The sequence below is a fragment of the Haliotis rufescens genome, unplaced genomic scaffold (genome assembly GCF_023055435.1).
Source record: "Haliotis rufescens isolate VD_foot unplaced genomic scaffold, xgHalRufe1.0.p SCAF_10, whole genome shotgun sequence".
Taxonomy (NCBI): domain Eukaryota; kingdom Metazoa; phylum Mollusca; class Gastropoda; order Lepetellida; family Haliotidae; genus Haliotis; species Haliotis rufescens.
Genome location: NW_025963780.1, coordinates 27,813,394 through 27,840,533, shown reverse-complemented (window position 1 = coordinate 27,840,533; position 27,140 = coordinate 27,813,394). Strand labels below are relative to the sequence as shown.

General features: G+C 41.8%; 1 protein-coding gene across 1 annotated transcript; it reads left to right on the top strand.

The window, feature by feature from the left end:
- The first annotated feature begins 11,813 nt into the window (after positions 1–11,813).
- Positions 11,814–23,306, top strand: LOC124135088 (uncharacterized transporter slc-17.2-like). The gene is made up of 7 exons (XM_048385716.1): positions 11,814–11,871; positions 12,425–12,669; positions 13,370–13,609; positions 14,345–14,432; positions 18,642–18,737; positions 21,342–21,479; positions 23,161–23,306. Exons 1-7 carry the CDS (start codon positions 11,814–11,816, stop codon positions 23,304–23,306), a joined length of 1,011 nt encoding a protein of 336 aa, XP_048241673.1.
- The last annotated feature ends 3,834 nt before the right edge of the window (positions 23,307–27,140 follow it).

The following is a 27,140-nucleotide window of genomic DNA, read 5'->3' as shown; positions in this document are numbered from 1 at the left end:
CTGACAGAGCATGCACATTGTTAACCAGTGCAGACAGTTAAACCATTCTGACGAAGCATGCAAATTGTTAAACAGTTCAGACAGTTAAACCATGCTGACAGAGCATGCAAATTGTTAACCAGTGCAGACAGTTAAACCATGCTGACAGAGCATGCAAATTGTTAAACAGTTCAGACAGTTAAACCATGCTGACAGAGCATGCAAATTGTTAACCAGTGCAGACAGTTAAACCATGCTGACAGGGCATGCCAATTGTTAACTAGTGCAGACAGTTAAACCATTCTGACAAAGCATGCAAATTGTTAACCAGTGCAGACAGTTAAACCATGCTGACAGAGCATGCCAATTATTAACCGGGGCAGACAGATAAACCATTCTGACAGAGCATGCAAATTGTTAACCAGTGCAGACAGTTAAACCATTCTGACAAAGCATGCAAATTGTTAACCAGTGCAGACAGTTAAACCATGCTGACAGGGCATGCCAATTGTTAACTAGTGCAGACAGTTAAACCATTCTGACAAAGCATGCAAATTGTTAACCAGTGCAGACAGTTAAACCATGCTGACAGAGCATGCCAATTGTTAACTAGTGCAGACAGTTAAACCATGCTGACAGAGCATGCAAATTGTTAACCAGTGCAGACAGTTAAACCATGCTGACAGAGCATGCAAATTGTTAACCAGTGCAGACAGTTAAACCATCCTGACAGAGCATGCAAATTGTTAACCAGTGCAGACAGTTAAACCATGCTGACAGAGCATGCAAATTATTAACCAGTGCAGACAGTTAAACCACGCTGACAGAGCATGCAAGTTGTTAACCAGTGCAGACAGTTAAACCATGCTGACAGAGCATGCAAATTGGTAAACAGTTAAGACAGTTGAACCATGCTGACAGAGCATGCAAGTTGTTTAACACTGAAAGTTAAACCATGCTGACACAGCATGCAAATTGTTTAACACTGAAAGTTAAAACCATGCTGTCAGAGCATGCAAATTGTTAACCAGTGCAAACAGTTAAACCATTCTGACAGAGCATGCCAATTGTTAACTAGTGCATACAGTTAAACCATGCTGACAGAGCATGCAAATTGTTAACCAGTGCAGACAGTTAAACCATGCTGACAGAGCATGCAAATTGTTAACTAGTGCAGACAGTTAAACCATACTGATAGAGCATGCAAATTGTTAACTTGTGCAGACAGTTAAACCATGCTGACAGAGCATGGAAATTGTTAAACAGTGCAGACAGTTAAACCATGCTGACAGAGCATGCAAATTGTTAAACTGTGCTGACAGTTAAACCATGCTGACAGAGCATGCAAATTGTTAAACTGTGCTGACAGTTAAACAATGCTGACAGAGCATGCAAATTGTTAAACTGTGCTGACAGTAATACCATGTTGACAGAGCATGCACATTGTTAACCAGTGCAGACAGTTAAACCATTCTGACGAAGCATGCAAATTGTTAAACAGTTCAGACAGTTAAACCATGCTGACAGAGCATGCAAATTGTTAACCAGTGCAGACAGTTAAACCATGCTGACAGAGCATGCAAATTGTTAAACAGTTCAGACAGTTAAACCATGCTGACAGAGCATGCAAATCGTTAAACAGTTCAGACAGTTAAACCATGCTGACAGAGCATGCAAAATGTTAAACAGTGCTGACAGAGCATGCAAATTGTTATACAGCGCAGACAGTTAAACAATGCTGATAGAGCATGCAAATTGTTAAACACTGCTGACAGTTAAACCATGCTGACAGAGCAGGCAAACTGTTAAACACTGCTGACGGTTAAACAATGCTAACAGAGCATGCAAATTGTTAACCAGGGCAGACAGTTAAACCATTCTGACAGAGCATGCAAATTGTTAACCAGTGCAGACAGTTAAACCATTCTGACGAAGCATGCAAATTGTTAAACAGTTCAGACAGTTAAACCATGCTGACAGAGCATGCAAATTGTTAACCAGTGCAGACAGTTAAACCATGCTGACAAAGCATGCAAATTGTTAAACAGTTCAGACAGTCAAACCATGCTGACAGAGCATGCAAATTGTTAAACAATGCTGACAGAGCATTCAAATTGTTAAACTGTGCTGACAGTAATACCATGTTCACAGAGCATGCAAATTGTTAAACAGTGCTGACAGAGCATGCAAATTGTTAAACTGTGCTGACAGTAATACCATGTTGACAGAGCATGCAAATTGTTAAACTGTGCTGACAGTAATACCATGTTGACAGAGCATGCAAATTGTTAAACAGTGCTGACAGAGCATGCAAATTACTAAACAGTTCAGACAGTTAAACAATGCTGACAAAGCATGCAAATCGTTAAACAGTACAGACAGTTAAACCATGCTGACAGAGCATGCAAATTACTAAACAGTTCTGACAGATAAACCATGCTGACGAAGCATGCAAATTGGTAAACAGTTCAGACAGTTAAACCATGCTGACAGAGCATGCAAATTGTTAACCAGTTCAGACAGTTAAACCATTCTGACAGAGCATGGAAATTGGTAAACAGTTCAGACAGTTAAACTATGCTGACAAAGCATGCAAATTGGTAAACAGTTCAGACAGTTAAACCATGCTGACAAAGCATGCAAATTGTTAAACAGTTCAGACAGTTAAACCATGCTGACAGAGCATGCAAATCGTTAAACAGTTCAGACACTCAAACCATGCTGACAGAGCATGCAAATTACTGAACAGTTCTGACAGATAAACCATGCTGACAGAGCATGCAAATTGTTAAACAGTTCAGACAGTTAAACCATGCTGACAGAGCATGCATATTGTTAACCAGTGCTGACAGAGCATGCAAATTGTTAAACAGCGCAGACAGTTAAACAATGCTGATAGAGCATGCAAATTGTTAAACACTGCTGACAGTTAAACCATGCTGACAAAGCATGCAAATCGTTAAACAGTACAGACAGTTAAACCATGCTGACAGAGCATGCAAATTGTTAAACAGTTCAGACAGTTAAACCATGCTGACAGAGCATGCAAATTGTTAAACTGTGCTGACACTAATACCATGTTGACAGAGCATGCAAATTGTTAACCAGTGCAGACAGTTAAACCATGCTGACAGAGCATGCAAATTGGTAAACAGTTCAGGCAGTGAAACTATGCTGACAGAGCATGCAAATTGTTAGACAGTTCAGAAAGTTAAACCATGCTGACAGAGCATGCAAATTGTTAAACCATGCTAACAGAGTATGCAGATTGTTAAACAGTACATACAGTTAAACCACTTTGACAGAGCATGCAAATTGTTAACCAGTGCAGACAGTTAAACCATGCTGACAGAGCATGCTAATTGTTAAACAGTTCAGACAGTCAAACCATGCTGACAGAGCATGCAAATTACTAAACAGTTCTGACAGATAAACCATGCTGACAGAGCATGCAAATTGTTAAACAGTTCAGACAGTTAAACCATTCTGACAGAGGATGCAAAATGTTAACCAGTGCAGACAGTTAAACCATGCTGACAGAGCATGCAAATTGTTAAACAGTTCAGACAGTCAAACCATGCTGACAGAGCATGCAAATTACTAAACAGTTCTGACAGATAAACCATGCTGACAGAGCATGCAAATTGTTAAACAGTTCAGACAGTTAAACTATGCTGACAGAGCATGCAAATTGTTAACCATTGATGACAGAGCATGCAAATTGTTAAACAGTTCAGACAGTTAAACTATGCTGACAGAGCATGCAAATTGGTAAACAGTTCAGGCAGTGAAACTATGCTGACAGAGCATGCAAATTGTTAAACAGTTCAGAAAGTTAAACCATGCTGACAGAGCATGGAAATTGTTAAACCATGGTAACAGAGTATGCAGATTGTTAAACAGTACATACAGTTAAACCACTTTGACAGAGCATGCAAATTGTTAAACAGTGCAGACAGTTAAACCATGCTGACAGAACATGCAAATTGTTAAACAGTTCAGACAGTTAAACTATGCTGACAGAGCATGCAAATTGTTAAAGAGTTCAGACAGAACATGCAAATTGTTAAACAGTACATACAGTTAAACCACGTTGACAGAGCATGCAAATTGTTAAACAGTGCTAACAGAGCATGCAGATTGTTAAACAGTACATACAGTAAAAACCACGTTGACAGAGCATGCAAATTGTTAAACAGTGCTGACAGAGCATGCAAATTACTAAACAGTTCAGACAGTTAAACAATGCTGACAAAGCATGCAAATCGTTAAACAGTACAGACAGTTAAACCATGCTGACAGAGCATGCAAATTACTAAACAGTTCTGACAGATAAACCATGCTGACGAAGCATGCAAATTGGTAAACAGTTCAGACAGTTAAACCATGCTGACAGAGCATGCAAATTGTTAACCAGTTCAGACAGTTAAACCATTCTGACAGAGCATGGAAATTGGTAAACAGTTCAGACAGTTAAACTATGCTGACAAAGCATGCAAATTGGTAAACAGTTCAGACAGTTAAACCATGCTGACAAAGCATGCAAATTGTTAAACAGTTCAGACAGTTAAACCATGCTGACAGAGCATGCAAATCGTTAAACAGTTCAGACACTCAAACCATGCTGACAGAGCATGCAAATTACTGAACAGTTCTGACAGATAAACCATGCTGACAGAGCATGCAAATTGTTAAACAGTTCAGACAGTTAAACCATGCTGACAGAGCATGCATATTGTTAACCAGTGCTGACAGAGCATGCAAATTGTTAAACAGCGCAGACAGTTAAACAATGCTGATAGAGCATGCAAATTGTTAAACACTGCTGACAGTTAAACCATGCTGACAAAGCATGCAAATCGTTAAACAGTACAGACAGTTAAACCATGCTGACAGAGCATGCAAATTGTTAAACAGTTCAGACAGTTAAACCATGCTGACAGAGCATGCAAATTGTTAAACTGTGCTGACACTAATACCATGTTGACAGAGCATGCAAATTGTTAACCAGTGCAGACAGTTAAACCATGCTGACAGAGCATGCAAATTGGTAAACAGTTCAGGCAGTGAAACTATGCTGACAGAGCATGCAAATTGTTAGACAGTTCAGAAAGTTAAACCATGCTGACAGAGCATGCAAATTGTTAAACCATGCTAACAGAGTATGCAGATTGTTAAACAGTACATACAGTTAAACCACTTTGACAGAGCATGCAAATTGTTAACCAGTGCAGACAGTTAAACCATGCTGACAGAGCATGCTAATTGTTAAACAGTTCAGACAGTCAAACCATGCTGACAGAGCATGCAAATTACTAAACAGTTCTGACAGATAAACCATGCTGACAGAGCATGCAAATTGTTAAACAGTTCAGACAGTTAAACCATTCTGACAGAGGATGCAAAATGTTAACCAGTGCAGACAGTTAAACCATGCTGACAGAGCATGCAAATTGTTAAACAGTTCAGACAGTCAAACCATGCTGACAGAGCATGCAAATTACTAAACAGTTCTGACAGATAAACCATGCTGACAGAGCATGCAAATTGTTAAACAGTTCAGACAGTTAAACTATGCTGACAGAGCATGCAAATTGTTAACCATTGATGACAGAGCATGCAAATTGTTAAACAGTTCAGACAGTTAAACTATGCTGACAGAGCATGCAAATTGGTAAACAGTTCAGGCAGTGAAACTATGCTGACAGAGCATGCAAATTGTTAAACAGTTCAGAAAGTTAAACCATGCTGACAGAGCATGGAAATTGTTAAACCATGGTAACAGAGTATGCAGATTGTTAAACAGTACATACAGTTAAACCACTTTGACAGAGCATGCAAATTGTTAAACAGTGCAGACAGTTAAACCATGCTGACAGAACATGCAAATTGTTAAACAGTTCAGACAGTTAAACTATGCTGACAGAGCATGCAAATTGTTAAAGAGTTCAGACAGAACATGCAAATTGTTAAACAGTACATACAGTTAAACCACGTTGACAGAGCATGCAAATTGTTAAACAGTGCTAACAGAGCATGCAGATTGTTAAACAGTACATACAGTAAAAACCACGTTGACAGAGCATGCAAATTGTTAAACAGTGCAGACAGTTAAACTATGCTGACAGAACATGCAAATCGTTAAACAGTACAGAAAGTTGAACCATGCTGACAGAGCATGCAAAACGTTAAACAGTTCAGACAGTCAAACCATGCTGACAGAGCATGCAAATCGTTAAACAGTTCAGACAATTTAACCCAGCTGACAAAGCATGCAAATTGTTAAACAGTACATACAGTTAAACCACGTTGACAGAGCATACAAATTGTTAAACAGTGCAGACAGTTAAACCATGCTGACAGAGCATGCAAATTGTTAAACAGTTCAGACAGTTAAACTATGCTGACAGAGCATGCAAATTGGTAAACAGTTCAGGCAGTGAAACTATGCTGACAGAGCATGCAAATTGTTAAACAGTTCAGAAAGTTAAACCATGCTGACAGAGCATGCAAATTGTTAAACCATGGTAACAGAGTATGCAGATTGTTAAACAGTACATACAGTTAAACCACTTTGACAGAGCATGCAAATTGTTAAACAGTGCAGACAGTTAAACCATGCTGACAGAACATGCAAATTGTTAAACAGTTCAGACAGTTAAACTATGCTGACAGAGCATGCAAATTGTTAAAGAGTTCAGACAGAACATGCAAATTGTTAAACAGTACATACAGTTAAACCACGTTGACAGAGCATGCAAATTGTTAAACAGTGCTAACAGAGCATGCAGATTGTTAAACAGTACATACAGTTAAACCACGTTGACAGAGCATGCAAATTGTTAAACAGTGCAGACAGTTAAACCATGCTGACAGAACATGCAAATTGTTAAACAGTTCAGACAGTTAAACTATGCTGACAGAACATGCAAATCGTTAAACAGTACAGAAAGTTGAACCATGCTGACAGAGCATGCAAAACGTTAAACAGTTCAGACAGTCAAACCATGCTGACAGAGCATGCAAATCGTTAAACAGTTCAGACAATTTAACCCAGCTGACAAAGCATGCAAATTGTTAAACAGTACATACAGTTAAACCACGTTGACAGAGCATACAAATTGTTAAACAGTGCAGACAGTTAAACCATGCTGACAGAACATGCAAATTGTTAAACAGTTCAGACAGTTAAACTATGCTGACAGAGCATGCAAATTGTTAAACAGTGCTGACAGAACATGCAAATCGTTAAACAGTACAGACAGTTGAACCATGCTGACAGAGCATGCAAATCGTTAAACAGTTCAGACAGTGAAACCATGTTGACAGAGCATGCAAATTGTTAAACAGTGCTGACAGAACATGCAAATCGTTAAACAGTACAGACAGTTGAACCATGCTGACAGAGCATGCAAATCGTTAAACAGTTCAGACAGTTAAACCATCCTGATAGAGCATGCAAATCGTTAAACAGTTCAGACAATTTAACCCAGCTGACAGAGAATGCAAATTGTTAAACAGTGCTAACAGAGCATGCAGATTGTTAAACAGTACATACAGTTAAACCACGTTGACAGAGCATGCAAATTGTTAAACAGTGCAGACAGTTAAACCATGCTGACAGAACATGCACATTGTTAAACAGTTCAGACAGTTAAACTATGCTGACAGAGCATGCAAATTGTTAAACTGTGCTGACAGAACATGCAAATTGTTAAACAGTTCAGACAGTTAAACCATGCTGACAGAGCATGCAAATCGTTAAACAGTTCAGACAGTGAAACCATGCTGACAGAGCATGCAAATCGTTAAACAGTTCAGACAGTTAAACCATGCTGACAAAGCATGCAAATTGTTAACCAGTGCAGACAGTTAAACCATGCTGACAAAGCATGCAAATTGTTAAACAGTGCAGACAGTTAAACTATGCTGATAGAGCATGCAAATTCTCAAACAGTACATACAGTTAAACCTAGCAGGTCGCTGTCCTTCATGACTTTGATGAAACCACGACCCTGCAGACACTCAATACCGATATAAGGAATTGCGTCCAATGAAACCTCGCTTGTCCGGAATTCTCGTTAAAATCCAGAAATTAAGCGTACAACGGGCCCCTATGGTGGTTAGTTGGAACTCACTACAGTTTATAGCAGCCGTGAATAAACATTGCTGTGCAAGGCCGGATCCAGCATTTCTGAAAGGGAGGGGTCCAAAATATCAACATCATCTCTCGGTCAATTTTACTGACTACAACATACTACATTTGGTTTTCCCTGGACCCGCCCTCTGGATCCGCCAATGCTGTACAGCTTAATCAGGAAAAAGTATATGAGTAAATTAAGTCATATTTTAATAACATTGTAAATACTACCTAATATACTAATAGGCAGCTGTCATTGATGCATATACAAAGAAGATTGATAATCATATTCACTACGCGACTAATTTAGCACATGACAGAGTTTCATTAGTGGTGGTGCATGACTTCAGAGCCAATGAGTAAACTTTGGTCGTGTGTGTGCATTTATCAATATTTGTCATTTCGATCATTGATTAACGGGCGCAAGGTAAGCATTTTATGGTGTTTGAGTTTTATGTTTTTTCCTCAAATTTGTATCATAAATTATAACCAATGATGTTACTGAACGACCCCAGGGTATTCCTGGTTAGTACTGTGACAGATTCCCCACATAAGTGCAATAATCTTGGACGCGACGTTAAACACCATTTCACCTGGATAGTACGGTCAGTTTCGGCGACTTTGTTGATTGTTGCAAATATTATCAATCAGTGAGTTGTCTGTTCTAGACATGGCGTTACACAACACACACACACACACACACACACACACACCACACCACACCACACACCACACACACACACCACACACACCACACACCACACACACACACACACACACACACACACACACACACACACACACACACACACACACACACACACACACACACACACACATTCATCAAAGAAAATAATGGTCATTAGATTGTGGCGTTGTTGTCCTTGTTGACGTCATAACAGCCTCCATGACCAATGCAGCATCCGAGAGCTTTTATATCGTAGACCGATAGAGGAGAACTCGATGAAATAAAATGCCGTATGTGGTGTAGCTAATTTAATACTACTCACCAGTGCTTAAACCAACAAACAACGACTATGCTTGTCGTAAGAGGCGACAAACGGGATCGGATGGTCAGGCTCGCTGACTTTGTTAATGCATGTCATCGTATCCCAATTGCCTAGATCGATGTTCGTGATGTCAATCACAGGATTGTCTGGTCCAGACTCGGTTATTTACAGACCGTATAGCTGGAATATTGCTGAGTGCGCTTGAAAACCAAACAGAACATAACACTACCACCACTATTACATAGCTGGAATATTGCTGAGTGCGCCCTAAAACAAAACAAAAGATATTACTACTATTACTACCACTGCTACTCCTATTACTACTACTACTACTACTACTACTACTACTTCTACTAATACTAATACTACTACCACCACTTCAACTACCACTATTTCCATTATTCATATATATTTTTAAGACCTCTGAAAATCATAACTTATGCCTTAGTCAGAACAACATTTACAGCCCTTGTCTTCCAATTTCATTAAAAAAAAGTTCAACACTCAACATAGGATGTCTTGAAATCCACAAATGCAATGTAAAATCCCCATTTTCCGGTGAGTAAACAAAGGGGCATTTGTTGCGAGGTCCTCTGAGGAGCCGCAGTTTAGCATCCCTCTGGCGTGCCAGAAAACCTGTTCGTCCCGATTAGGTTTCTAGGATTGCTGGTCATGGGTTTGACCAAAGTGGAAATCGTCTAACATCTGCAATTCTTTAATTATTCTTCCTTTAAAGCAGTAATAATGTCGACGGGCGGCCTTCAACCTCGTACTCATTTACCTGACCCGAGAATATCCGGGGTAGAAATGGAGATTTCACGCAAGTGTCTCTTGATATTTTACTTCAAAAGACACAAGGGTGAGATTCTATTTATCATCCAACATCATTCTTCCAACCTTTTCAGTTTGTAAACAGTAATAAGCAGTGTCTTAAGTGTTAAAAAAATATCTGCAAACAGCTTCAGTAGCAGAGCCATTAGTGATGTCATTTGATTGTGATGTCATGGTAACCAATGACGTCACAATGGTCTGCAAGGCATTGTGATGCAATTTCATTGCAGCGATATCTACAATGTAGATATCGCAACAATGTAGATATCGCTCGATATCTCCTGTTGGAGCCAGTTTGGGATGATAATAGGAGTGCGCTGCAAAACGCCAATCGCTTGTAAGCGATGTACAGCGATTCGCCTTACAACAGTGCGCTAACTTTCAGCCGCTTGCAAGCGAAACAATCGCTGACTCAGGTCGCTTCGTTCTCAAACCAAAATGGCGGCTTACTTTGACAGCGGAACAAGGAATTCTTGACTGGATCAACGAGAAAATAAGCAAAGGTAGCTAACACCCTAGACTAAAATCTAGTCTCTGAAATGAACATATCGTACATAAAAAAAACAGTTGTTCAGTTATCTTAATAAAAATATAATAAAACGGAGCCCAGTGACTCTCTTCATTTTCAGATACTGCAGTGATCTAGACTTGCCAAACATTATAGACTTGCATGGGCTGTATTTGATATATATTTGTATCAGGGTCTGTAAGACAGACTACTAACACCCCATCATCCTCAGTCTGCTCAACATCTTCAAAGTAGTCATAAATTTCATCAGATCGTCATCGAGCCTCTTCTATTACGTTCTTCATTACGCTGATGGTCAGGCTCGCTGACATGGTTGATGCATGTCATCGTATCCCAATTACGTGGATATATAGATGCTCATGATGTCAATCACAGGATTGTCTGGTCCAACTCGATTATTTACGAAACGCCGTCATATAGCTGGAAGATTGCTGAGTGCGGCGTAAAACAACAAACAAACGTCAAGGCAACCAAGCGGTAGTTGCGCCGCCATTTTGGAAGAGTGCGCAAGCGCTTCGAACTGTTGCAGACACGTGCTTTCTCTAAGCGATTCTTGGCTTGCAACGCGCCCTAGGTCTTCAGCAACTCATGCTTGCAGTAAAAGGCGACTGTTCTTGTCGTAAACACCTTCCCGAGGCAAGAGAGTTAACTGTCCAGTTTCCACCCTTGCCGAACTAGGCTGGAATTCCTGGTCTCGATCGTAGCGCCACAAGTGGCTTTTTCGAGTTATCTTCCTTCTATGCCTCTCCTATGGACCAATCAGATTTCACCTCTCGTATTACTTGCATTTGCTTCAAACAAAATGGCGTGGCCCAGTCTCAACAAGATCTATATTGTGATAAAACGGGTCTTACATCGCGAAGTGCATCAAATCATGCGAGCACCTTGATTAAAAACATGAAAAGATTTGGTAAATATCTGTTGACAACGAGATAGCGGTGCACATGTTTTGCAAATCCTACAATCGACCAAAATCTGCATGACAGTTTACGAGCCGGATTTCGATTTCATTGCGCGATTTTGATTGGACTATGCATAGACTCGTTAATTAGTCCAGCCAAAATCTAACTCCATAATACCAGCCTAGTTCGGCAAGGGTGGAAACTGGACCTTTATAGTCAGTTAACTCTCTTGCCTCGGGAAGATGGTCGTAAGATGCGACTAACGGGATCGGGTGCTAAGACTCGCTGATTTAGTTGATGCTTGTCATCAGATGCTCATGATGAGTGCGGCGTTACATAACAAACAAACAAACAAACACTAATTTACCTTACTTCAGCCGGCCGTCCTTGTTACTAGCGTCACTCTTCTCGCATAGTCCTGCATGGAGAAGATGTCCGGAGCCACAGTCACTGAGGAGGCGTCGTGGCTTCTACTCAGCGGTTAGTAACAATTATCAAGACTAGTATACCGAAACGTTCACACCATTAACAATAATAAGTTGTGTTTTTGACCTCAAAATAATGTTTAGCTCTTCTTTTCGGAAAACAATTGTATCCCTTGACAAATGACTGACAAAGTACCCTGTCTCCAACAACGTTGATTAAGAACAAGCTGCAGTGAAATAGCTTGCATACTGACATCAGAGTGAGTGAGTTTGGTTTTACGCCGCTTTTAGCAATATTCCAGCAATATCACGGCGGGGGACACCAGAAATGGGCTTCACACATTGTACCCATGTCGGGAATCGAACCCGGGGCTTCGGCGTGACGAGCGAACGCTTTAACCACTAGGCTACCCGACCGCCCCTACTGACATCAGAATAAACTGACATTCAGATCGGCAGATTTGGTGTTACTTTTACAACAACGTTATGATTACTTTTACAATTCAAGGAAAATATCTTTAACGGTTAATGTGTTTCAGTCATATTCTATAAATGGAATAAATTAGTCCAAGGCAATAACTTGAACGTATCCAATGTGTTGTCCAAAGATTCATCGTCTGACGACGAAGAAGCTCCGTACCAAAATGCAAATGAAGAGACCTTCTTTGAGAAGTACACATCCTGTCGGTGGGTCACTGGTTACTTGTGTTGTTTAGTCCGTCTCGCTCTCTCAGCGCAACGACAATGCATGGGCATGGCAGTTGTTGTCATGACTATGTCCCACACGGGACCGGAGGTGACGTCACGACAGTCTGTTGCAGGGAATGACACATCGTCTGACCAACTTTTAAATGTAAGGGTTTTACTGTAACATATCTTAAACTCCGGGAGCGATTATTTAATTCGGGATGATGGGGTTGAGGCCGGGTGGAGATACATGTAGATGGGAGTGAGTGAGAATGGTTTTACGCCGCTTTTAGCAATATTCCAGCAATATCACGGCGGGGGACACCAGAAATGGGCTTCACACATTGTACAAATGTCGGGAATCGAACCCGGGTCTTCTGCGTGACGAGCGAACGCTTTAACCACTAGGCTATCCGAAAATATATCAGTAATTTATTTATTATAATGTTTTATTAGTAATACATACACATGTTTCTTCTCCAACACATTTTTCGACTTTTATTCAAGAAACATCAATGATGACAAATGAAATATGAAATAAAATGAACTAACATTACTTTTGTGTGTTTTACAGTACATTCTTGTGCGCAGATTCCGATTTTCAAGTTCGGAAATAAATATCTTGTTCGAGGGTGTAGAGTTTAAATATATTTTTTTTTACTGCATGGGTGATAAATTGAGGTTCACCTATAAAAAAGGTGCTTTTTTCAGGTGTAAAAAATGTGCTTTTGTTTAGGTGTAAGCCATTGCTATTCTGCTACAATGGTAGTTTCGCCTCTGTCAAACCGAATGTTTTTATAACAGTTATATAATTATATAATTCGTATTTTTGTGGACATACACACTCATCAACGGTCTTTTTTCAGAATCAGACATCAGAATTCACCTGGACATCAGATTTCGAAGGTCTGATTCTATCATCCTTCGACTTTGGTTTTTTGGCATCGCCAATCATCGGTGGCTACATTGCTGGGACTCATGGCGGGAAGAATGTCATAACCGTCACCCTGGTCGTTGGTTCGATAGTTACAATAGCAACACCAGTAGCAGCACGAGCACTCCCAATGTCTTTGGTGATTGCCCGTGTCGCCGTCGGATTCTGTATGGTAATGTATTATTATCAGTAATACTTTGTAAGACCGCCTCCGTGGTCTTGTGGTAGAGCGTCCGCCCGGAGAGCGGAAGGTCCAGGGTTCGATCCCGGGCCGCGTCATAGAAAAAGACGTTAAAAGATTGTACTTCTTGTTACCATGTCTGGCGCTCGGCATTAAGGGGCTAAAACAAGGACTGGTCGGCTCGGAGTCAGTATACTGTGTCTGAGTGGGGTATTCATGTTAAACTGCGGCATGGTATCTCAGTGAGCTAGCACTATAAATCGGCATCAGTCCGGACTAGTACAAGCAGCCACACACACACATACACGTGCATGCACGTCGCTATATAAGTGCAATAATCTTGGACGCGACGTTAAACCCAATTTCACCTCACCTCACCCAGTAATACTTTGTAGTACATTACAAGGTTTTATAGTGAGTGAGTGAGTTAATATTTAACGTCACATCGGCAATATTGACGCCATATCGTGACGAGTCAAGGTTTTATAAGTTGTTACGTGGCAGTTGAGATTGTTGTGAGTTTATCAAATATATATTACAGAAAATAGAAAATCATAGTTTGCTCTAAGATTTAGCTCAGAAGATGAAGTGACCAAAAATATATTGTCTTTATCAAAATCTCAGTCCCCTTCCTGAGTATTATATTGTGGGTCTTTAATTCCTTATTGCAGTTAAAATGTTATGGTTAAATCTGGAAGTGATGATTTTTTGGAAACTGGTTTCTAGGGGCCAATAGACCCGGCGACACAGTCCCTGTTGTCAAAGTGGGCTCCAAATATTGAGAAGGCGTCCCTCGCCTCTGCTGCTTACTCGGGTATGTGCTTGCTGTTATATATTCGGTAATTACACTCAGATGCCATATTGAAGTTCACAATATAGACGCCGTATGTTATGCATTGATTGAGAGAGCAGAGGAACAAATCTAAATTACATGAAAAATGAAGTTTACTACTTAAGTCAAATTTTGTAATGCTGCCATTCTCTTTTATTAACTGGCTTATATTGATTTTATGTACTGTTGGGTCAATGAAGTCCTGATGTCCATAACCTGGTCAATGAGCTCCTGTTTGGTTTTGATTTCATGTATTTGTATCTGCAGCAGTGATTTTATGTCCTGTTGAGACAATGAAGTCCATAACCTGGTCAATGAGCTCCAGTTTGGTTTTGATTTCATGTATTTGTATCTGCAGCAGTGATATTATGTCCTGTTGAGTCAATGAAGTCCAGATGTCCATAACCTGGTCAATGAGCTCCTGTTTGGTTTTGATTTCATGTATTTGTATCTGCAGCAGTGTTTTTATGTACTGTTGAGTCAATGAAGTCCAGATGTCCATAACCTGGTCAATGAGCTCCTGTTTGGTTTTGATTTCATGTATTTGCATCTGCAGCCATATTTTCAGAGTTCTCCACACATTTTCTAGAAATATTACAGACTGTGGGGTCATTAGGGGTTGTCTGTCTAGAAACATGGACAGGTCAATTAACCTCTTAAAAAATGTGGGGCGGTCGGGTAGCCTAGTGGTTAAAGCGTTCGCTCGTCACGCCGAAGACCCGGGTTCCATTCCCCACATGGGTACAATGTGTGAAGCCCATTTCTGGTGTCCCCCGCCGTGATATTGCTGGAATATTGCTAAAAACGGCGTAAAACCAAACTCACTCACTCACTCACTTAAAAAATGTATCCTCTGTCTGCTGGAATGTTGTAACTGGCTTTTTAGTTGGCTTCTTATATTTGTATTTGCATTGTAGAGTTTATGTGACCATCCACAGCTAAAAGGGTACTTACACCGTCAAAACAGAAGCACCCCCAAACCATGACACTCAGACGGGGAGCGTGGTTGTGTTTTTACACTAAAAGACATCTTGGCTTCTACTTTTCTTCATTAGATCTCCAAACATAAACTTTCTGATCTTTACCTACTATAGCCTGAAAGTCATCTGAAAATATACCTTTGGACCAATGGTACGTGATTCCAGTCCAGTGTTTATGGGATCTGGCAAAGGCCCTCCTCTTGAGTGAGTGAGTGAGTTTGGTTTAACGCCACTTTTAACAGTATTACAGTTATATCGCGGTGTGTCAGCTTAATGTGGGAGGAAAGCCCGAAGTGATGCAGGTCTCAGACGTTTACCACTTCGGTGAAACCCACGAGCACGGGTATGGTGCTGAAAAACCTAGAAACATAATCGGGGCGAACCGGGATTCGAACCCACAATCATAGGTTTTTTGGCGTGCCCAAGGGACGCAACTCTGCACAGCGAATCGCGGCGCCTTAGACGACTGGGCCAGCCCGTGCCCCCTGCCCTCCTCTTGAACCGATCTTGATAGGAGATGGTTGTTTTCTTTTTATCTACCCGTCTACGATAACCGTTTTCATATACACGCCTTTGTATTGTCCTCTGTGATAATGTCACTTGGGATGATTAGTTTAATAGTGAGGAAGTATATCCTGTAAAGACTTCCTTCTGTTACACTTTACAAGCTTAAACAATGACAGTGTGTCGGTATGTGTTGATTTTCTTCTCCCACTTCTGGGATGGTTTTTAGTATCTTCTCCTTATGAACAACACTTGATAAATTTACAAAAGGATAAACCTGTTCATCACAGTAATTTTACCAATTTCACATCCACTTTTGCCTTCAGATTTCAATTTTATGATAAGTTGTTTGTGGCAAGGGGTCGGATCTTTGCCTCTTGCCCCCATGTCACTGAAGAGGACGTCACAACTAGCATTGAGAGTTATTTCGCCTGTGTTGGAAAAATTCAACAGGTGTTATGGCAATTTTGTACCCCCTAAAATTTTACCCTCGATATTACTCTATGACCCAAAATGTGCAGTCAGATGTTATCAATAAACCCCCAGCTTAACTATGGCGGCAATTTTGTGAACTTCGATATGGCACGTGTTGCATTGTTTTAAGTTTTTTAAGTACTGCGCTGTATAGCGGGTGCTACCAGTGGGACAGGACATGCTTGCCCTTTTGGGGAAGACCTGATGTCATCACTGATTTCTGGTGGTCCATTTGTGTGATTTTCACAGCTGTTTTGCCGTTTACGCCAGGTGAAGTCTGTTTCGTCAGATAATCTCGACTGTTGTTCTCCTGAATTGACAGTTTGTATTTAATGTAGATTACTGCATACCACATGAATATAAAACCTCAACGCCAGAGGGGGCGGTCGGGTAGCCTAGAGGTTAAGGCGTTAGCTCGTCACGCCGAAGACCCGGGTTCGATTCCCGACATGGGTACAATGCTAAAAAAGGCGTAAAACCATACTCACTCACTCACTCACTCACCCAACGCCAGAGAATAACCAGTCTCGATGATGCGACGAAACATATTCCTTCTGGGCGTAAAAGGCAAAATAATTGATCACTTAAAAGGGTAGGCATATCCTGCCCTATCTGTGGCACCCGCCACTCACACACTATCGAAAGGATACCTGATTAATTGATTACACGGATCTACATGGATACGTCTTGAACTCTATCCAGACATAATCGCACACATGGAAATGCACTATTTCATGCAGTGTGTGTTTGTTGAAAGCGCCGACTAAAGATGATCGGGTGATCAGGTTCAACTCTCACCCGGATCTTCACGGGTTTAGTATATGTGTTATTTACGGCATTGCGGTGTTCAATAAAATAAAGCGACAAAACCATTTCTATATCCAATAAAAGGATTGTACGATTCCGACAATATCATGTGCATGTGTTTATGAATCACTATCAAATAGTAATGATGCCAGGTGTTCGCGGAAAGGTAAGCGTATCCTGCCCCACCGCAGAAGTATCGTAAGTCCCCATGGTACCTAGTATGTTGACCTACCTTTGGTTATTGGTGATCTATAGCCCATTTTTATTGTGTACTGTTATGAATTGTTATGACTTTTATTATGATATGCTAGTTTTAAAATCTACATCTGTGATAGTGTGGTGTTTTTACTTTCCTTTGCCGATAGATTTTAATGTCTATATTTATGTATTATTAATGTACAACTAGATTTAGTCACGATAGGGCCGAAATATTGCCGATGTGACTATAAATCTTTACTCACTCACTCACTCCTGCCCCACCGGTGGCACCCGTCACAAACACATGCAAAGGCAAGTCAATTGTTTTGCTTGAAAAAACACGGGAACATATGGTACCAGTCAAAAGAGGGAATTGCATCGGACATTATTTTTGTCACTGCTGCGTCAATTTGGAAAGCGTTTTTTTTTAAGAAACGTTAAACAAGGTCGTGCATTTTCGATCGTTCCCTACATACGCAAAGATGTTACCTAAAGTCGGTTCTGTGTCACCAAAATTTCGGCATGCTAATCTTTTTGTTTATATCTTACTTAATAGCATTCTCTGAATAATAAGAGTGAGTGAGTGAGTTTGTGAGTTGGGTTTTAACGCCGCTTTTAACAGTATTCCAGTTATATCACAGCGTGTCAGCTTAATGGGGGAGGAAAGCCCGAAGTGATGCAGGTCTTAGACGTTTACCACTTCGGTGAAACCCACGAGCACGGGTATGGTGCTGACAAGCCTAGAAACATAATCGGGGCGAACCGGGATTCGAACCCACAACCATAGGTTTCAGGCGTGTCCAGGGGACACAACTCTGCACAGCGAATCGCGGCGCCCTAGACGACTGGGCCACCCGTGCCCCCCTGAATAATAAGATCTGATATGTGGCGTCAGAGTAATATTCGGAGGGGGCACGGGTCGCCAAAGGCGCCGCATTTCGCTGTGCAGAGTTGCGTCCCCTGGGCACGCCAGAAACCCATTTTTTGTGGGTTCGATTTGCCCCGATTATATTTCTAGTTTTGTCAGCACCATACCCGTGCTTGTGGGTTTCACCGAAGTAGTAACGTCTGAGACCTGCATCACTTCGGGCTTTTCTCCCACATTAACCTGATACACCGTGGTATGAGGGGGAATACATTTCACAGCGGCGTTAATCCCAATTCACACAGTCACTTAAATATTCGGTGAAGGGAAGTAATAGGAGCACCAGGATCTTTGCTTTTCCAGGTGCAAATATTGCCGGAGTTCTGACGTTCTTCATCTCGGGATATCTCGGCGGCGTCTCCATGGACAACGGATGGCCTCTCATCTTCTACGTGTTTGGTAAGTCGACATTCGGCCAAACTCGTAAGCTTCCGTGAATCTCCCGTAAAGACCCAGTAAGCAAAACATCTACTGTATTGAAATTTTCTGCTTACATAAAAAGGAAAATTTCTTTTTTGTGTGTCTATTTTTGTTCATTTGCATTTTTTATTAATATGTTCCAAGTGGGTATGAAACATGATTCCATGCCTGTGTTCCATGCATGTATGTGTTACGCTGATATGACAATGAAATATGTGCTCTTGAAGATGCGAAGACAGGTATCGATTTGTTGTCCAGACCGCTCCATGTAACTTCAGAGAAGCCATTCTGACCAGTCGATCAACAATTCAAGTAGTGTGCATGTGTGGGGAACAGGAGTTGCTGTTTGTACTCGTGACATGTCCTATTGATCTGTTAACCACTCTCTGCTGATCTGCTCAACATTTCCTGTTGATCTGTTAACAACTCTGATGATCTGCTCACCATGTCCTGTTGATCTGTTAACCACTCTCTGCTGATCTGCTCAACATTTCCTGTTGATCCGTTAACCACTCTCTGATGATCTGCTCAACATTTCCTGTTGATCTGTTAACCACTCTCCGATGATCTGCTCAACATGTCCTGTTGATCTGTTAACAACTCTGATGATCTGCTCAACACGTCCTGTTGATCTGTTAACCACTCTCTGATGATCTTCTCAACATTTCCTGTTGATCTGTTAACCAATCTCTGATGATCTGCTCAACATTTCCTGTTGATCTGTTAACCACTCTCTGATGATCTTCTCAACATTGCCTGTTGATCTGTTAACCACTCTCTGATGATCTGCTCAACATTTCCTGTTGATCTGTTAACCACTCTCTGATGATCTGCTCAACATTTCCTGTTGATCTGTTAACCACTCTCTGATGATCTGATCAACATTTCCTATTGATCTGTTAACCACTCTCTGATGATCTTCTCAACATTTCCTATTGATCTGTTAACCACTCTCCGATGCTCTGCTTAACATTTGCTGTTGATCTGTTAACCACTCTCTGACGATCTTCTCAACATTTCCTGTTGATCTGTTAACCACTCTCTGATGATCTGCTCAACATTTCCTATCGATCTGTTAACCACTCTCTGATGATCTGCTTAACATTTGCTGTTGATCTGTTAACCACTCTCTGATGATCTGCTCAACATTTCCTATTGATCTGTTAACCACTCTCTGATGATCTGATCAACATTTCCTATTGATCTGTTAACCACTCTATGATGATCTTCTCAACATTGCCTGTTGATCTGCCAACAACTCTCTGATGATCTTCTCAACATTTCCTGTTGATCTGTTAACCACTCTCTGATGATCTTCTCAACATTGCCTGTTGATCTGCCAACAACTCTCTGATGATCTTCTCAACATTTCCTGTTGATCTGTTAACCACTCTCTGATGATCTTCTCAACATTTCCTATTGATCTGTTAACCACTCTCTGATGATCTGATCAACATTTCCTTTTGATCTGTTAATCACTCTCTGATGATCTGATCAACATTTCCTTTTGATCTGTTAACCACTCTCTGATGATCTTCTCAACATTTCCTGTTGATCTGTTAACCACTCTCTGATGATCTGCTCATCGTGTACTGTTCATCTGTTAACCACTCTCTGATGATCTGCTTAACATTTCCTATTGATCTGTTAACCACTCTCCGATGCTCTGCTTAACATTTCCTATTGATCTGTTAATCACTCTCTGATGATCTGCGCAACATTTCCTGTTGGTCTGTTAACCACTCTCCGATGCTCTGCTTAACATTTCCTGTGGATCTGTCAACCACGCTCTACTGATCTGCAAAACATTTCCTATTGATCTGTTAACCACTCTCTGATGATCTGCTCAACATTTCCAGGTCATCTGATTAACATCTTGTTGCTGACCTGATAACCCCTTTCATTTGACTAATCACATCCACGCCTACACTGTTATAGCACATTAAGAGTATGAATGTTTTTTTAATGATAAATTCGATTCTCTACTTTTGGAGCATCACACTTAGAACACGTTAAAAGAGCTTCACATGCATATCAATATGCCAAATTAAGCTTTGTCATTAGACAAAAATTAGTTCGAAAAAGGACAATAAAATGACAAAAGACCATAAATTCAGGAAACCCAGGTCGTCTTTATTGAGGTATAACCACTATTTGATGGTGATTCATGGACGCACGCTCATGATGTGATCGGAATCGTACCATCGACCGTTCTGGCGGAGATTTGTTATGAATATGAAAGGGTTCTGTTCTTTTATAACATCGCTTATTTGAGATATTTGCTGTCATTACATGTTTGAAGCTCGTCTTTGATTGGGCCCAGGCAAGACATAAACAAATGATTTTCAAATACACAACTTGTGAAACTTCGTTTTTCTTTCTCTCAAACCTGCATCACTTCGGGCTTTCCTCCCACATTAAGCTGACACGCCGCGATATGATTGGAATACTGTTAAAAGCGGCGTTAAACCCAACTCACTCACTCACTCACTCGTTTTTCTTTCAAAAGGGTGTCCTTCACAAAACCAATCAACTAAAACTCACAAATCCTGAATAATGTTTAAGTGAGCCCTTTGTGTTCAGGTGGCTATACCCTCCTGTGTGTGTTTCCGTGGGTGCTGTTTGTTTCCGAATGCCCGAGGGATCACCCCCACATCACGGAGACAGAGCTTAAACTTATCACCAGGGATCAGACAGCAGGACAAAAGGACAGAGAGGCACGTGAGATATCGTTCATGGTAGATCTCAATGGTCACATTATGCTTTCATTCTATTTGGATTCCGTGAGTGTTCAAGTTTTGGTCAAATGCTTGTTTTAAAAAATTCCCCTCCAAGCGATGAAGGTCTCAGAATTGTATCACTTTTGCGGAACACACGTGCATGGGTATAATGCTGATACACCTGGCAACATAATCAGACCGAACCAGGATTCGAACCCAAAGGTTTCTGGCTAGCCTAAGGGATGCAACTCGGCACAGCGAATTGCGGCGCCTTAGACCACTTGACCACCCTTGCCACTGTTTGGTGAAGGATGGAAGGGGTGTGTTGTTTAACGTTTCTTTATCGTCATGTGAGGTGAAATGGGGTTTAACGTCGCGTCCAAGATTATTGCACTTATATAGCGACTTGCATGACGTGTGTCTGTGTATGTGTGGCTGCTTGTACTAGTCCGGCCCATTTTCTAGTGCTTGCCCACTGAGATACCATGCCGCAGTTTAACATGAATACCCTACTCGGACACAGTATACTGACTCCGAGCTGACCAGTCCTTGTTTTAGCCCCTAAATGCCGAGCGCCAGACAGGGTAACAACAAGTACCATATTTTAACGTCTTTTGGTATAACGCGGCTGGGATCGAACCCCGGACCTTCCGCACTCCGGGGGGACGCTCTACCACTAAACCACGGAGGCGGTCCACGGAGAACACACAACACCACATAAATGGATTATCATTATTGCTCAGTGTGCAGATATCCCTCTTCAATCATGCTAGGCATTGGCTGTTAAATATATTTGTTTATATTTCAATCACACGAATCACGTTTTTATTTACCCTGGAAGTGCAACCAAACAAACCAGTGAGTCAGTATGGTCTCACGCCGCTTTTAGCAATATTCCAGCAATATCACGGCGGGGGACACCAGAAATGGGCTTCACACATTGTACCCATGTGGGGAATCGAACGAGCGAACGCTCTAACCACAAGGCTACCCCACCGCCCACCAAACAAAGGAACACAAAAAGTAACTTTAATTTGTAATCTGAAAAACACAAATACCTTACCGGAAAAAATAATATCTTATTTAGTTTACATATAAAGCTGATGTCCGATGCAGTTCCTTATTTTGACTTGTACCCGTGTTTTTTTCGGGTGAACAATTGACTTTCCTATGCATGTGTTTGTGACGGGTGTCACCGGTGGGGCACTATATGCTCACCTTTTGGGTAACATCTGGTCATTCATAGTGAGTGAGTGAGTGAGTTGTGTTTAACGCCGCTTTTAACAGTATTCCAGTTATATCGCGGCGTGTCAGCTTAATGTGGGAGGAAACCCGAAGTGATGCAGGTCTCAGACGTTTACCACTTCGGTGAAACCCACGAGCACGGGTATGGTGCTGACAAACCTAGAAACATAATTGGGGCGAACCGGGATTCGAACCCACAATCATAGGTTTCTGGCGTGCCTAAGGGACGCAACTCTGCAGAGCGAATCGCGGCGCCTTCGACGACTGGGCCACCCGTGCCCCCTGGTGATTCATAAACACATGCTCATGACAAAGTCGGAATTGTACAGTCGACTCTGCTTTTATCAGCGCTTTCGTATGAATATGGAAGGGGTTTTGTCGCTTGTAGTACACTTATTCAATCATTTCCTTATTCAAAATCAGCGTCCATGTTGCAGATGTTGAGGCCGCCATGGTGGAAGATGGTCACGTCACCGGCGTTCTGGGCCATCTGCGTCGCCCGCATCTGTCACGCCTGGGTGATGTCATGTATCATGTCCTACCTGCCAAAATACATGAATCAGATGCTCAAGTACGACATTGAAGAGGTGAAGACTGTGATCCATTCCAATTTTGTTAGACCCGTGAAGGCCCGGGGTAGAATAGGTCTTCAGCAACCCATGCTTGCCGTAAAAGGCGACTATGCTTGTCGTAAGAGGCGACTAACGGGATCGGGTGGTCAGGCTCTCTGACTTGGTTAATGCATGTCATCGTATCCCAATTGCGTGGATCGATGCCCATGATGTCAATCACTGAATTTTCTGTTCTAGACTCGATTATTTACAGACCGCCGTCATATAGCTGGAATATTGCTGAGTGCGGCGTTTAACAACAAACAAACAATTTTGTTATGCACACCAATCTCGAAATTAACACATGATACAAATTACAGGTGTACATGAATTACATTTTGAACTGTCATGGAGATGATTTAATGTCTCCTCTTATGTGAAATACAGATAGAATCTTTTTAAAAATTAAAAGTAACTCATTCTGCAGAATGGTATGGTGTCGTCAGTGCCGTATGCTGGAAGGTTGTTGGTTGGCCTGGCTTCAGGCTACATATCTGACTGGGTGCTCTCCAGGAGAATTCTGTCAACAGCCAATACAAGGAAGATGTTCCAGCTCGTGGGTACGTCGTGGCAAGATGTCGTTTGTTATCTATTGTCTTACTTTTCGCAAATGTCACATATAACATGGTTTATCAAGATTTAATGATTATTATCATGTTCTTGGCGAGATGCGTTCCCTACTGTACGCCATTGGCATTAATTTTGATATCTTATACTGGCTTCCACGGAAGGTAAACAGAAAAGGATAGTTTGCATGTATCCAGCTGGCGATATAATTTATCTGAATTATGATTGTTTGTCCGATTGATTTGCTGTTGATTAATATTTCGATGGACTTAAGCTTGAGCAAAAAGTCTAAATGTTAAAACCTTGAAAGAAAAGTTCTTGTTGTTAAATTATCTAACTCATTTTCTGACGGGGAAGTTAAGTTAATGTTATCAAAACCGAAAGATGTCGAAATAGCCGACTGAAGAGTGAGTGAGTGAGTTGGGTTCAACGCCCCTTTGAACAGTATTCCAGTTATATCGCGGCGTGTCAGCTTAATGTGGGAGGAAAGCCCGAAGTGATGCAGGTCTCAGACGTTTACTTCGGTGAAACACACGAACACGGGTATGGTGCTGACAAACCTAGGAACATTATTGGGTCGAACCGGGATTCGAACCCACAAACATAGGTTTCTGGCGTGCCCAAGAGACGCAACTCTCCACAAGGAAACATCATCATTCTATTAATCCTCGTGAACATTTCAAAACGTCATGTACATATATAGGCCCTATATTTTAACTGACGTGGTATACTTTCCAGGCTGCCTTGGGTGCGCTGCGTGCATTATTCCTGTCGGGTTTCTGGACCACGAGAATCGAACTCTGGCTGTGATTCTGTTGATACTTGGTTTGTCCCTGCAGAACTGTACATCTGTCGCCTTCAGAATCAATCACCTCGATATAGCACCAAGGTTGGTGCTACTTCTCAACTTTTATAATAAACTGACGTCCAAAAGAAACTTTACCAGAGTTTGAAATTACTCTTGCTCAAAAACAACACAACATACATGCATGAAGTAAAGTGTATTAAGAAGATCAATATATCAACATAATCAACACTGAAAATGACAATCATACCGCAACCGAGAATGACGCTTTCAAAATCATGGACAATAGGCAGAGTACATAAACAATCGCTCACGTTCAATAACAAGGCATTAGTAGCGTGTGTGACCACCAAATGCCTCAATACACGCAAAAAACTCTTCGACGCACAGAAAAAGTCAGTCGTCTGATGAGGTCACGTTGGATTTGACGCCATTCTTCTTGGATGGCCAAGATCAGTTCTTGCCGGTTGGCTGGAAAGTATGGACGTTGTCGAATACGACGATCCATCAAGTCCCAGAGGTGTTCTATGGGGGACATGTCGGGTGAGCGTGCAGGCCACGGCAGGGCGTTGACGTTGTTGGCTGCGAGGAAGTTAGTGACAGTTCAGGCTGTATAGGCTCTAGCGTTGTGATGCTGATAAATGACACCACGTGGCTGCTGTTGGAGAAATGGTAGGACAACTGGACGAAGAATGTTATCCATGTAACGCTGAGCTGTCAAGTTTCCGTCAACGATGACCAGCGGTGTCCTCTCCTGCCCACAGATCCCTCCCCACACCATGACACTCCCTCCTCCATATGGTACGACCTCCTGCACGCAACACGTCGCCGTTCGTTCACCCCTTCGGCGGTAAACACGTTGTCGTCAATCAGCCCTAAACATACAGAATCGACTTTCGTCAGTGAAGATAACCCTCTGCCAGTGACGTCGTCTCCAACGTCGTACAGTCCGGGCTCATCTCAATCGCAGACGACGATGTTGCGCTGTCAATAGCTGTCCTCTGTATGGTCTAAAAGCCCTGATTCCATGAGCCCTGAGTCTCCTGGCCACTGTCTGTCGACTAACCCTGTGACCTAAGGCATTTGCGCCGATGACGTCACTGTCAGGAAGCGATTTCGGAGGTGCAAGGTACGCAAGTACCGGTCATCATGGGGCGTGGCCACCCTGGGTCTGCCTGTTCTTGGCCTGTCAGCGGTCCGCCCTGTCTGTCTGTAACGTTGCATCAAGTTGGTAACGGCAACACGGGAGCGACCGGAGGTTCGTGCAATATGGGCGTGGGTGGCTCCCATCTGTACCATACCCAAGGCTCGTTCACGTTGTTCGGCATTTCTTTTGTGTGTTTTTTTTATGTCTGACTTGCCGTTGCAATCGTTTTTTACCCTTACCCGCACGTGCATTTGCAGTTGTCCGTTGTGCACGTGTTTTTCACTTTTTCGCGTGTTATCTCGCAAACATGTTACAGACGATTAACATTTTCTGCATCCACTATTGTTGTATTTAGGTTATGTGTTTTAGATAGACTTCATCGAAAAAAAAATTATACTTTGTCTGAAGTTTATATTTTCAGTTGGTAAAGTTTCTTTTGGACGTCAGTTAATTATTTATGTATATCTTCTATTGTGTGGAACATCAGGCAGTGGTAGGTGAGGTGAGGTGAGGTGAAATTTGGTTTAACGTCGCGTCCAATATTATTGCACTTATATAGCGACGTGCATGCACGTGTGTATGTGGCTGCTTGTACTAATCCGGACTGATGCCGATTTATAGTGCTAGCCCACTGAGATACCATGCCGCAGTTTAACATGAATATCCCATTCAGACACAGTATACTGACTACGAGCCGACCAGTCCATATTTTAGCCCAAAATGCCGAGCGCCAGACAGACTAACGACAAGTACCATCTTTTAACGTCTTTTGGTATGACGCGGCCGGGGATCGAACCCTGAACCTTCCGCCCTCCGGGGGGACGCTCTACCACTCTACCGGCGGTCACAGGCAATAGTGACAATAGCGGTAATAGTAGTAGGTATTGAAGTACAGATCTGTAGTAATGCTTATTACAAAATGGACTCTTTGTATCAGTCGCAAACGTTAGTGGGTTTTGTCTAACGTCACTTAAACGCCTGTCTGTGTCAGCTGAGAGGTGAGAAGAATGCTCTGGAATGCTTAATCTGGACGAATATGGATTCGAACCCACGATCATAGGTTATTGGTAGCCTAACGGTAGCATCTCGCTTAATACGGCGCCCTTAGCGACAGGGCCACTCATTGGTTACGGTCACGGTTGAAGCAGCAATAACCATGGTAACGTTGGGAAGAGAAACAGATGTGGCAATGGCATCAGCTGTGACAGCAGATGGTGTAGTAACAGTAAACTTCACATACTAAGAACTTTGTTGGTTCACACTGATGCACACAAAACGTGTGGTTCA